Below are 14290 nucleotides of genomic sequence, written 5' to 3'. Positions count from 1 at the left end.
GTCAGCGACATGCAGCTACAGCAGTTTAACAACAGTTCGTAGACAGAACAAAAGTGAAAACATATTCACGAGCGAATTGTGGCTTTCAAATGCCATGTAGGAGAGCAGGCGGCAGGATAGGTTGGTACAGGGCGGGCTGCCGTCCGCCAAAATCCATTGTTGAAGTGCAGACAAGTATAGGCTTAAGTAGAGCTGGGTGGTTAACGGTGCTTTTACGCTGGCAATATATTCAATAAATCAAATCGAGGGCCAACAACCAATGACGGTCATTAATTATTTTTTTTCAAAATAGGCTACAGGTAGGTACTTTTAACAACATTGTTTTGACTGACAATCACTTTTTGGGCTGTATCAACCAATTAGCAATGTAGACAGTGGTCATCAACCAAAATTCCAGGTGCTATGTTGCTCTAATTGGTTTGTTTATGTTATCAAAAGCAGCTAGATATTGATCTACATAGTTTTTACCTTTTTATATTTAACACAATGGTGGTTTAATGTCTATCTTAAAACACATAGTCCATTAAAAAAAACTGTGCTCTTTTTCCAAAAAAAAATTGGCTCATAACAAAAAATGATATAATAGTTTTGGCGCACAATTGATTAATACATTTTTTATTATAAACCCCCAAACAAATCCTGGAAAATCGGTGTATACCTAGAAGCATATGCAACCTGGTATGACATTTAGAATGTTAATAAACCACATTTTTATAAGAATAGGTACTTAGGTAATTACAGGGTCTGAGTAAGATAAATGATTTTAAAAGTAGCTATGTAAAAGTCTGTGCAAAACAACATAAAACACAATCGGTGGCTACAACCTGTCCCCAACAAAGCCTTTTTCACACGGGAAGTTAGCATATTTACTAGAAAACAGGATGGTTATTTGTCTCGCTATTGATACATCAGGGAAAAAGAAATGTTGACCAAGGGTAGTGATGCCGCTGACATTTCACTGGTAAGCTGCATGTAAAACATGGCCAAGACACACAAACGTCACATTTGCTTTGGGCGCAGGCGCACACAAACTCAAGAGAAAGCAAAAAGAGTTACCAAGCAAGAGCAGGCCACCTGGTAAAGGGCTTGGGGCGCACCTGAAATCCAATTGATAAGATGGCCAATCCATCACAGCCTAGACAGAGACAAAGAAGTAATCACTACAAGCCAAGACAAAACGGCAAAGAGAGAAAGAAACCAAACTAAGCTAACAACACAACAGCACTGGTGAAGAAATCGAGCGTAACAAACAGTGTTAGGTCTACGGCAGTTCCCTAAGCACATTTGGGGTAATTTAACGGCGCCTGGGCCCATTCATTGCTGACATGTAAATAATTGATATCAAGTAACAGAAGTTTTTGAGGCTGCCGCAGTGTACAGTTTTACAGAGTAAAAGTCATTCGACACATGTAAGCGACTGGAAACTCTGGTATAAGACTGCTTGTTAAAACACAGGAAATTGTTTTAGAAAATTATAGCCTTCAAACTCAATGTAAGGTTTCACAAACATACATGAAATTATAATGACTTCACAATCTTCAAGGCATTTTTTATGTGGGAAATGGTTACGTTTTGGCCAACAGATGATATTTCAAGAACCACATCAATTATTTAAAAGTAGCAGCAAAACATACAATTTTTTAAATAATAAACTCCAATTTGTTGAAATTGCTTGACAGCATTTGCTAGCTAGCCTTGTACTAAAATATTACAAGTTAAAAAACAGTATTTACATCGAAACTTTTTTCATTTTGTGTGCATTTTACACAAATAACTTCTGCCCTCCAAAAACTATACAGAAATGGTGGAAACACTATTTTCATTCTTTTCTTAAATCTATCATCTTTGACATACCTGACAAGTAACCAGACATATCCTGAGCCAAATCTGGACAGGATGTGGATAGCCTAGTCACCTCAGATCCACCATTCTAAACAAGGAAAAATTTTTTTTTACAAATAAATACATTTGACAAAAAATGTGGCATTCCCAAAGTTATTTCATGTGATGCAAATTGTACAAAAAACATTTTAATTAAGTTTACTTGGTTTATCACCCTTAAATATTCAATATTCTTGTTTTGATGAAAAAAAGTTTTTTACAAGCAATTTTATTTTAATGAAATTTCCAAGGGGTAATTTGTACTGAATTACCTCACGAAGCCTTTCAAGGTCTTTGTGTCGAAGAAAGTGAATTCCATCGCTGATATCCTTCAAGTGATTCAGGTTGTCAGCTTCAAACAATAAACACACAATTGAAAAAACTTTAATTAGGTAGAAGGGTGATCACGACTGTTTAGTGTTTAATGTTACAGATTGGTGTTTGACAGAACTTTCAAGGCAGAACATCTTTAAAATACCTGACTCTGTTTACATTTTAAGCAAAAATTACAAAAATAGAATTTTTAATTATTTCATGGCTGAACCTGCTCATATATATATATATATATATAATTATATATATGTGGTTTTCTTTATCAATTTGAGAAGCTAGTATTCTTTTAGCAAGCATACAAACCTCAACAATAAAAACCAATTGCGTTTTTGCAAAAAATACATAGATACAGTCAAAACAAAAACAATATTTAAAACATTAAAAAAAACCTAACACACTGCGAATCACTCTAACCCAGGGGTCGGCAACCTTTCGTACGCAGTGTGCCAGTTTATGAATAATGTCAAAATATCAACAACTTGCATGCCAAATATTTTTCTATGTTTGGTTTTGCACTGGCATTTGGCAACCTCCGGAGTCAGATAAAAGCAACACCGACTCCGGCTAAAGTCAATTTCATCTAGTCGCGAGTCCGGCTCAGACTTCACAACCTGTACTTCACCGATTTACGTAACTAAAATAAGATGGATATTCACAATCCACTCATTTGGGTCAAGGAAAATATGCCAGGAGTTGCAGACCCCTGCTCTAACCTAACATTTACTGCGCAAAAAAATAATATTAAAACCAAGATTTAAACTTAATAAACAAGGTAAAACTGACATATTTTCAACAATCAAGAAGAACAAGAAGTAAATATAACTTTGTAAGGTTTCTGAATCAAATCAACATGAAAGAAAGCTAAACACCAGCTGACATAATACCCAACAAAACGCTATGTTTTTTCATAAAATCAACTAAAAAATCCTACTTAAAAATTCCCTGGAATCTGCTAAACAGCAGCTAACATAATAATATTCAAATAAAAGACTACAGTTATCAAATAATCATATTAAAAAACCTACTTAAAAATTCCTTGGACTTTGCTAAACAGCAGCACATAATAATATTCAAAACAAGACTACAGTTATCAAATATTAAAATAAAAAAATCCTACCTAAAAATTCCCTGAACTTTGCTAAACAGCAGTTAGCTTAACAATATTCAAACAATAGACAACAGTTATTAAATAAAAAAGCCTACCTAAAAATTCCCTGGGTGCTTTGCTTGGGTAATGATAGTCCTTATATCTTGGCTCAACAGCGGCAGCAGAATTTCCAGTATTGTAATCAGGTGAAGCAATGGCACCTGGCAAGAGCAAGCCGTCGCTTTCGTAGTCGCCAGAATAATACATAGCTGAAGCAGGTGACACCATGCTGTCTTCCGTGGTTTCGTTGTCCCAGGATGCGCCGGGGTCGGCAAGCTGATAGGGCAACGTCGCGTTTGGCAGGGCTGCCTTGTTCAGTGCCTCGAACTCAACGTCTGGCATGAATAAGTAATGAGGGTTGAACTTTCAATAAATTAGGCAATTATGCCGGGCGGCCGAAAACAGACCGCACTTACGAGTCAAGCACAGTGAGGTTAAACACTTAACCAGGTGTAATACCACAGTGTATGTGTGAGTTTTGATTTAGAATTGACATATTTAGCGCTGGCATTGGCATTGTTTTAATGAAAAAAGTTGAAACTTCAATAAATAAAGCTTTATGAGTTAAGAGCTCTATATGACTTAATAAAAATGTCAAATACTAGAAAAAAGACTACATTACCAAAAAGAAGTAGGCTACAGCAATATTATATCCGATTTTTTTTCTATTTATTTAATTTTCTTAAATATTCATCAGTATTCCTTCCTACCAATGTAACCACACATTCACATGAACTGAGTGACTTATCTGCCAAAGAAGAATACAAAGCATTGCAAATACCCTAATAAATACATTTCAAATAGCGAGCGAGATTCAGATAAGGGGCTGTATCCTGATCCCATCCAAAGATAGCAAACCAAATCTGGAGAACAATCTCCGGTCATTTACCGAGTGTGGGCCAGTGGCTTCCCTGAAGATCTGACGTGGTTGAAATGGATCCGAAGCTGTGCTGCTTCAGATAAGTGCTCGTTCCGATCCGTTCTTTTGATTCCCACCTGATTACTCCGTGGGCATGTGGACTGCATACGGAAATTTTAAAATCATATTAATAGTGGAATTTGAAAAAGTTGTGTAGGTGCAGGACTGCAGGTGTGATGTCCTATTGTGAAAAAAATGTGTAGCTAGAAATGGAATAGTTCATATTCTTTTGTTTCATCATGTCTCACAAACTTATCATTTATTTACTGATAAATTTCTTTCTAATTAATTAATTCAGAAAAGTATGCTTTCTACCATTCAGGCATCATGATGGAAAGGAAATTTAACCTTTAATAATGAAAAAAAAACACACACTTTATGATAATAATGACACGTACATTACTTTTTTATCTTTAAGCTATGCTTGTGAGTTTAGGTATGACATTGCACTAAAGTAACTATATATGCTTCAAAAGTTGATTGCAGTTGCCGTTTTATTTACTTTAGTCATAGAATACTTTGAATAAGTTGTCAAGAATAAAACAAAACTGTAAGCTTATAAAAAAATAAATAAAACAAAACTGTAAGCGTATTTTCATCATTTAAAAGAAATAAGGTTTAAATTAAAAAACACAGTCATATGTTTACATAGAAAGCAAACAATGGTTTAAAAAATAAACTTCCGTTAATTGCAAAAAGTGTCCACGCTGCCACGGTCACAGGTCTGGGAAACATCAAGAGGAAAATCTTAAGGGGCTGAACAATGTACAGAGTAACAAAGGAATTCCTTTTCTGCTCAGCACAGTGAAATAGGGGCGGGCTAAGGGCCACTTCATACACATGTTACTGTTTAAAGAAGTCCAACTGTTTCTTGAAGTGCGCAAAAAATCAAAGCCCAGTGCAGTTAGCTACATCCGGGCAACAAATTCACTAGCTAGATTTGGGCAAGCAATGGCACATTTTACTGTTAACATGCACATCAGTTTATAAACCTATTGATTGTGTTAACTTTGAACAAAAATTGGGAACAATAGCTCTTCATGTGTTATGAAGCAAAAAAAAAGGTGTATTAAACGCGTTCCACACATGTTGGTAGTGTTTTTATTAAGCCGTTTTTAGAGACTGATAGGCCTCATAAAATTTTCCTATTGTACTTAAAAAAATTAGTTTTAGCACTTTAATTACATTTTTATTTTAAACAGATGTGGCCTCTTAAAATTTCTCAGTGGTCACACAAGAATAGGTTTAAAAAATCGAACTGTTGACATATCATAATTAAACGGTTTTGGATATCAAGTTAGGAATTTAACTACTCAGATTGTGTAGCATTTCCCATTCATTTTTATGGAACTCCTATGCAGAGCAAATTGTGTTTTCAGGTTAAACCTGCAATGTCAAACATCTGTATGCGTGCACAGTTGCACACATGAATGCATCCCTGCTTAAGTAACATGTCATACATAAGTGGATTTGTCTTGGTTTCAAGTGTTACAATTTAGTGGTGATATTGTAAAATATGTTGTAAATAAAAGAAAACAACTGACATAAATTTGAACAAACCAAAAAAAATTGCAAAACATATTTTAATTTTTTTTCAAATTTTGTAACTTGTTAAAAACATTTTTTTAGCTTTTGTTGTATAAAAGGAATATGAAATAAAATTGTCTAGTGTACAAACTAGCAAATTGTTTAGTCATAACAACAAATCACAATTTTAAATCAACAATCAAAGTGAATTTTTTTAATTTCAAAAGTTAGAAAAAGCTAAAAAAAAATCTTTAAAGTGATCTGTTATAGTTGGTTTCAAGTGTTTGAAATTCAAATCTATTTGGCGCCCAGTGCAGAATCTGGCACATACTTTGTTCAAGTGGCAATTAATAGCTGGTATTGTTTCCTTTATGACACTATTTAAATGCCGCAGATGACAGAGCAGGCCTGAGGGCAGCCACAAAACGATGGACACTTGAAAACTAACCAGCTAACCAACCACTGATGCCCTTTTAATGTATAGAGAAATTTTATAAGAACATTTAACACATTTTCAACTAAAATTTTGTTTTCAAATTTTGAATAACATTTTATGGTAATGATCTAGGCAATATCAGTCGAATAAAAAGCCCATTTGCTACCTAAATGAACTTTGATTCAGTGTTTTTTACGTTCATAAGTCACCCCTTGTTAAATGCATAATTTGAGAACTCACATATTATAGAAGAATGCAAATAATGTTATCAACATAAGAATACAACTAAAATAATTTTGTATCCTTTTGAGTTTAAAATTAGGTGACTTTTAACCTAAAGCCTTAACTTAAGACAAAAAAGTGATTTTATTTGAACCAAAGTTAAAAAAAACTCATGTCACTTATTTTAATTTTGAAAATTTAAAAAAAAAACATCAGCATAGAAACAATACTCACTCTGCAACGAGGTCGGCAAGTCCATCAAACTTCCGGTCGCGTGCAATATCTTCAGCAAATTCACCGTGCCGATTCTTCAAACGCAAACATTCCTTAGCTCCGTTTTTGTCGAGCAGCAACGTAACAAACGTTGAGAGTCCAAGTCGGGCGGCAAAGTGAAACAGTGTTTCCCGTTTGACGTGAGCTGCATAATTACAAATATTTTTTTTGTTAGAAAATTAGAAACCTGGTTGAAAAAATGCCAAAGAACCAGTAAAAAATCAAATTCACACATTTAAGATTTGTTTTTAAATTATGGAAAACCTTAATTCAAATAAGTGCTCAACTTGAAAAAACACTCTTCTATACATAATTATACTATATTGAACAAAATCATATTCAAAAACTAATTTATTTTAATGTATGGATTAACAAAGTAAATACCCTAGCGATATAAAACACTTTAAATCAACTCAGCACTGAAAAAAACATCATAATATAGGAAAAAAAATTGCTTTCATTATGGAGGGCTTACAGATATGTAAGAACTTTAACCCTAAAAAAATAAAAAAAATTTAAAATAACTACAAAAAGCGGATTTATATATAAGATGCTTCAGACAAAACCATAAAGGGTTATCAAAAGCCATTGACACGCACAACAAAAGTAGTTTGCCAATAGATATTATGGTATTTGTCATTATCATTACTTTTATTTTCACTTTATTTGTGACATTTGTATACTTGTATTTAGCTTCGATCAGGCCATTTTTTAGTGTTTAAAATTCCTTACAAGCAAAACAAAATTTATTGACATTAAATAAATATCAGAGCCAAATGTTAAAAATTAACAAATGGCTTCTGCAAACAATCTGTAAGAGATCAGCATTTTATTTTTCCTTGATTTACATACAATCATTTCCATAATAAAAGGATACATCCAATCAAAAATGAAAGACTAATCTAACAAAATTCAATAAAAGAAAACAAAAGAAACATTTACCAGTGTTTAGGTCGCCAAGAATATTCCAGTTTTGAGGTAAAATAAGGTGTTGAAAGGCACTTGTCAGTCTTTCGTCCAGCGTGGAGAAGTCTTCTTGTTCCAGTGAGAAGTTTGGTCCCTGAATATAATCCCAGTCCTCCAAGCTTTCCAAGTTGTGAACACTTTTGTAAAATTAAAAATGCAAAATTATTTGCAAACTGAGAAGGTAAAATATCAAGATATCTCCTCAACCTTACACATAAATGATGACAATGACTTCAAGTTGTATCATTCTTCCTTAGACTTTCTTGTCTTGAATAACTGACGATGCCATATTTAATTAGGCCGAAATATAGTTCTCTTTTAATGACTAGACATTATATATGACTGACTTTGAGCAAGACAAGAAAGTCTGAGGAATATTGCAAATTATTGTTGATCGTTTGAAATGTTGAAGATTGCAGCAAATAGTACATACATTTTTTTAGATTTTGTTTTGAAAATAAAAAGAACAAATAGCACATTTAGATATCCTTTGGTAACGCAAACGTATATGTCATTTAGGCTTAGATTTTCAGAATACATAATAAAATTTAAAGGCTACTTACTTATAAAAACAATGTTATTTTTAAAATTAGCTTTCTGTTTGGCGATTGTAGTTTTTTTTTATATTGAACTATAATAATATGTTAAGAATATATTTTTCACAGAGTAGAACCAAGTGCAAAAACATATACACATGGATAAGTATTTCAACTAAATAAGCGCACCTGTCAGCCAGGTACTTTGCAAGGTAGCAGGTCTGGTCCAGGTAATATGTGAAATCCTCAGCACCAATACAGCGACAATCACCGCTTGCAAAACAAATATACACAGCTACCTCGACACTTTCTGGTGGTTCGTGATCTGAAGTGTAAGAAAGTAATGTTGAGCCATTTTTCATTTCAATAATAGGCAGTGTAAAGCAGAAAGCAAGATAGATTAATAAAAAATTACACAAATTTTCTATAACATCATGCTAATATATATGTTAATATGCAAATAAGAGTTTAATCACATAGATAGATAGACTGAAATGTTATTTGGACTTTCTTTTTAATTAATTTAAATTTTGTGAATGCTATAAAAAAATCGAGTAGATGTCTGCAAAGTGATATTGGTTTATCTCAAATATAAACTATGTTAAGTCTGCAAAACATAATGTACTATTAGTATACAACATGTACTTCTGAAAACACTCATTTTGCTAGGATTGTTTAAAATCATTGGTCAAGCATAGTAAAAAAATAAAGTATGGCACTCTGTATAAACAATTTAACACATGGTTTAACAAGCTAGCAATAACAAGTGACTTTAAGAAATTGTGGTTCCCTACTATATAATAAATTGTGGTAACAACCGCATGTATATTCTTGGACTTTGCTTTATTCTTATATTTTGGGTGACTTTAAAACAAGGTAAGGTAGGAGAATGAATTGGCTAAATTCAATCCCTCACACTAATTGACTGTTTTACTATACATGTTCATTAAAACTGCCATATCAAACAATGTGCAGCTATCTTTACTTAACTTACTTATTTGGTCTATCTTGTGCTTCACTACTTTCTCATACAATACAAACTAGTAATAAAGTCCAACCAATCTATATATAATTAATATACCAACGATTAAACTTCAAATGTTAAAAAGTAAAATATTCATAACTTGAAAAAAAATCATTTTTTTGAAACTGAAACTAACTACCAACTATAAGACACTATATAAATACCTAAAAAACGAATATATATATACAACCTGTCTAAATCAAAACAGGGTATTATCAGAACAAAGCTGTACCTGTACAAACGGCAACACTGCACATTTTTCTGAATACAGCAAATTCCTTCAGCTATGGGTGGCCATGATTACAGGGGCCGCTGGGTAGTAAAACCGGCAACATTTCCTGCTCAACTAAAACTTCAAAGCACACCGGTCACTTTGACACACAAGTGATAGATAGTCATCCAAGCTTTGACCAGTTTGTTCTTATTTACCTGGCACAAACAAGACCGATGAACAGAAAGACAGGCTCAGAGCAACAGATTTGTAATTACATATATAAATTGCAAACTCTCTACTCTCTTTAGGTATTTGCTTTTCAAACGTAACATTCCAGTAGTTTCTTAACTTTGCTGAATGACAGCTGGCAAAAAAATATGTGGGCTTTGGAGTTAGGCACAGACTAATAAATTTATAACTACAAGTATCAATTAACTGTCTTTTAATCTATTTGCTTTTCAAACAGAGTATTCAAGACATATCTTAAATCTGCTAAATGACAACTGACTGCCATAAGAGCCTTGGGAAAAGACAGAAAAAAAACAATACAATTAATATTATCAGAATTGCAATGTCTGTTTAGCTACTAGTTGTTCACAGAAAACATTATAGCTATATTTTAACACTGCTAAATGACAGCTAGCTCAAACAAAAGTCCAGTGGTAAGACAGACATTAACAAACACATTTATACATACATATTACAATTAAAATCTCTCTTAGGCTGTTTTCTTTCGCAGTCAACATTCCACCGATAGCCTAACTTGGCTAAATGACAATTGGCTTACCTAAGAGACAGGTGAAAGACAGCTATAGACAAACACATTGATGCACAAAAGAATTGTAATTGCACTAAGCATTATGCTATTTTAGCATTCTAGCCAAATCCTTACTCTGTCGAATTACAGCGAAACTCGGTGGCCGATGACCAGGCACACAGGCCTTTCAATGTGTAACCGGGAAATAATGTTACATGATACTTGAAACTGAGAGGCTTAATTATTACTTGTCATAGAAATTCAAACATGACTGCTCTGAACATATGACAGACAGAACAAACAAATGACGATAAACTGGCCACTTCACTAGAAAGCAGTGCAAGTTACTATAACCTTTACTTAAGTTAATACTTAACCGAACCTGTCTGCTTCAGGAAACCTTTTGTATGCAGTTTTTATCTTTGGTTCAGAGGGGTACAAAGGTAATAAAAACCAGAGGTAGATGCTGATACAATGCTAGCCAGTTTACATACAACTGGGGGGGTATCTTAAAAACACTGAGCGCCTTTTTATTGAGATCCAGTGAAATGTTGTTACTACAAACTAAAGTGGCAAGTGGCAGTCATTCTAATGTTGCAAGTGTCAACTTAGCATTCAAATAGACTGCAAGCCAACAAAGAAAGCAAACATTTCTGAGTGTTGTACAATGTAAGTAAATTGTGTGCAACTTTACTATGGTACATCCTTGTTTTTACATGTAAAGTCAAATCTATTTAGAAGAGTCCGAATAAACCAAAAATCCAAATCACAAAGTAATATTTCCAAGGTAAAGTGTTATTAATTTGTTTTCAAATTGCGAGAATTTGTTTGCAGGAATTTGGTAACTTACCAGGTACAACAGCATGGAAAGCATTATCCTCCAGAGAAATCCTGGCTTTGGTAATGTGTCTCTGTTTTGAACCCTTAAATACTAGGAAAGCTTGGATTTGCTCAGGCAAAGCATAATTCTCAGGCAAGAAGACAACAATAAGGCCTCCACCCTGCCAAATAAAACAATTAAGTACATTGTAAACAGCTCCATGCATGTTATGATAAAACAAACAGATTTTATTTATGAATTTATACTTTGAATTACAATGTCTGGTGTATATTGGCTTTGCACCAAAAAAGGATGTGAGTTATCTTAGAAAGTTAAAACAAACATATAAAAATGAAGAAAACTTTACATATAAAACGAAGTAAATGTAATATGAAGACAGTGACACCTGATGACTTGGAATTTGAAAAATACTGTGGTCAATTAAGATTGTAGGATTAAGCCAAGTTGTGTGGACAATATTTTACCCGATTTGCAACATAATGGGGCATGAGCTGAAATTAGGCTAAACCCGTGATTTGCAGTTATACAATTTAGGATTTCAGCTCAGTAATTAAGTGTTTAAATGAAACCTATATGCATGATTAAATTTGTTGTTTTATAAACATTTGGACAACATGTGGTTTGCAGAATGTTTCTCTGCAGCTCTGTGAAATGCACATGTTCTAAAATGGGTTGATACTAAGTGTTAGGTATTCTTGAATAGAAAATAACAAAATAACCAATACAGAATTATTTTTTAAACTGTTTAAACATATTGAACAAATACTAAACTACAAATACTTTTTGAAGAACTGATATATATATATATTATATATAACTTAACATAATTTATATAACTTATTACAATATAACATATCAATAGAAATGTACATGTTCGTTTAATACCAATTTAATTTACACTAATTGATTGCTATTTTTTCAAGATAACTTATATTTTGTTCAAAAGGCAGATTTAGGAAGAATATAGATTGTATGTAAAAACTCAACTTAATAACCATTTCTATTATTGCAGTGTTTTAACATGTTAATAGTCTTAAATCAAGCTTTTGCTTACTTTTAAATTTGTAATGCACAAGTAGGCCAATTAGCTATTTTATTTTTGCTAAAAAGGTGTTTAGTAAATACACCCCATGTGGAGTCAACATTACTCTCGACTCCCACTGTTGTTTATATATATATATGTAGTTCAGTAAGAAATGCATGGGATATTTTGTGATAGAAATATTGTGTGCTTTACATAAGAACCTTTTCTAAAGATTTTTAGTCAAGGAAAACTTACATAAACTGGGGCAGAAATTGGAAGCAGCTCCATTCTGGTCATGCCTAAAAACAAGAAGAAAAATATTGTAATTATTCCATAGTTCTTTCTAAATATTTTTGAAACTATTTTTCATGAAATTTTTTAATTTATTATTGTTATAACTATTTTCTTGAATATTCAAATTATTTCTTAATCTTCTGGTAATTTTTTACATTTATAAACTGCTGTTTCATAATTTGGCTGCCAAAGATTCCTACCTAAAATTTTGCAAGAAATTCCATTCCAAAACTCTGCAGTATGTATGCCACAAATACTATTTTTTTTATTGCCACACAGCGACATTTGTGTTGAATTACGTCACTGGCATGGTTTTAGTAGCCTTCCATACAGAAGAGGAAGGCATTGGAATGCAATCGGGTTTTACTTCCGAAATTTTGAATATGTATATCTCTACAAAATAGTATTTTGTAGAACACAGTGTGCATTTTCACTAAAAGTTGTTTTAGTTGTGGAAACATTGCAGGTTACAGAGGCTTAAAAACTTTTTCTATACAACCGGTCAGGAAGCATAAAATTTACTTTTTATTAAGACCAAATCAAATTTGTCATTTTGCGTTCTCTCGAAAATTTAACGTAGGCAGAAGAGGCGCTTTCTCCTCTGAACAAAGAAAACAAGTGGGCTGTCACTATATTGAAGCACAAGTAGGTCGTTATGGAGCAATGGTGCATTCATGGGAGACCGCTGTGGAATTCCAGTAAAACAAACGTTACCACGGCAGGCACTTGCCTCAGTGCTAAACAAAAAGTTGCCTGGCATATAAAATGTTCGCAGAATGGCGTTATGTGTGGTTTAAGACAACATTATAAAAAAGTTGTTGTATTTCACTAACTGTGTGTATTGACTAAAGACCTTTATGCTGCACTTCAGGTCACAACATAAAAACAAGTTAAAAATGAAAGAGTTTTTGGACTTAAATAAAACAATACATCACTTGCTTTATAACAAATCAAAACATCACTTCTTTGATTTTTATGTTTATCAAATTTTTTGCAAAGAAGTTTACAAAGCTAACAGCATTAGACTAAATTTTAAGCTGATTTTTCACCTGTCTGCATTCGTTGGACGTGCAGCATTGCTTTGGCAACTGTAGGTGTTGATTTTATAAAAGACGATAATAAAGCAGTTTTCAGGCTAGTAGGTAATCATATTTAAAACCTTAGTGGTAAAAACTGCAAATAGAAAAAACACAACAATATCATTATATAAAACTAACAAGCATTTTTGAATCTAAGTCGACCAAGAATGAGCATATAAAGAACCTCCACATAATTATAGGGCATTTTGTTCAAATGAAATGTGTGGTGAAAAAAACTTTAAGGAGAATCACATTGTAAGCCAAAATATGCCTTGGGCAGATGCAACCACAGTTTTGACTTTCTACTTAAAGCAAAAAAGTTTTATTCAACCGAATTTATTTGCTTAAATCATACTGTCAGTTTGTATTAAATACATCCTTCTAAAAAATACTCCACAGGTCCTTTTAATTCCGATGAAATAAAAATTGCACAAAATTAAAAAAAAATAAATTCATCCAGTAGGATGGCCTGAAAAGTATATATCTATTAAAAACCAGGTTGATTGTAGAAAAATAATTTACTTTGTGTTATAAAGCAGGAGAATGTATTTATTAAAATGAAATTAAAAAAAGGAAAACCATTTATTCAGGCAAAAACAAGTCACGAAAAGTACAGTTCATTTATCATGTTTGTGTATATAATATCTAAATTTAAAAACTTTGGCATTTCCACATTCTTTCGTCAATACTGTTAAAATAAATCTCCATTCATATCTCTATTTTGGTTATAATAGATAGATTATTAGGTGGTATGACTTCGGGAGCATTACGTTGAATTTTGCTGCATACCAAACAAAACTTTTTAGTTTCAGATAGT

General features: G+C 32.8%; 1 protein-coding gene across 1 annotated transcript in view; it reads right to left on the bottom strand.

Annotated features, from left to right (window-relative positions):
- The window catches only part of LOC146167121 (rho guanine nucleotide exchange factor 28-like), a 111556-nt gene extending 97987 nt beyond the window's left edge, over positions 1-13569 (bottom strand). The window contains exons 1-10 of the mRNA XM_083385477.1: positions 13444-13569; positions 12356-12399; positions 11086-11236; positions 8430-8565; positions 7681-7841; positions 6700-6883; positions 4251-4381; positions 3418-3696; positions 2154-2233; positions 1855-1930 (exon numbers count right to left, since the gene is read on the bottom strand). Of these exons, the coding sequence (XP_083241603.1) occupies positions 1855-1930; positions 2154-2233; positions 3418-3696; positions 4251-4381; positions 6700-6883; positions 7681-7841; positions 8430-8565; positions 11086-11236; positions 12356-12399; positions 13444-13471 (1270 nt within the window). The 5' untranslated portion in view covers positions 13472-13569. The remainder of the gene's footprint in view (positions 1-1854; positions 1931-2153; positions 2234-3417; positions 3697-4250; positions 4382-6699; positions 6884-7680; positions 7842-8429; positions 8566-11085; positions 11237-12355; positions 12400-13443) is intronic.
- Between the last annotated feature and the right edge of the window lie 721 nt (positions 13570-14290).

This window comes from Ascidiella aspersa, chromosome 1 (assembly GCF_963924565.1).
Source record: "Ascidiella aspersa chromosome 1, kaAscAspe10.2, whole genome shotgun sequence".
Lineage (NCBI taxonomy): Eukaryota > Metazoa > Chordata > Ascidiacea > Phlebobranchia > Ascidiidae > Ascidiella > Ascidiella aspersa.
The sequence above is the reverse complement of the archived record's forward strand: the minus strand, read 5'-3'. Positions and strand labels throughout refer to the sequence as shown.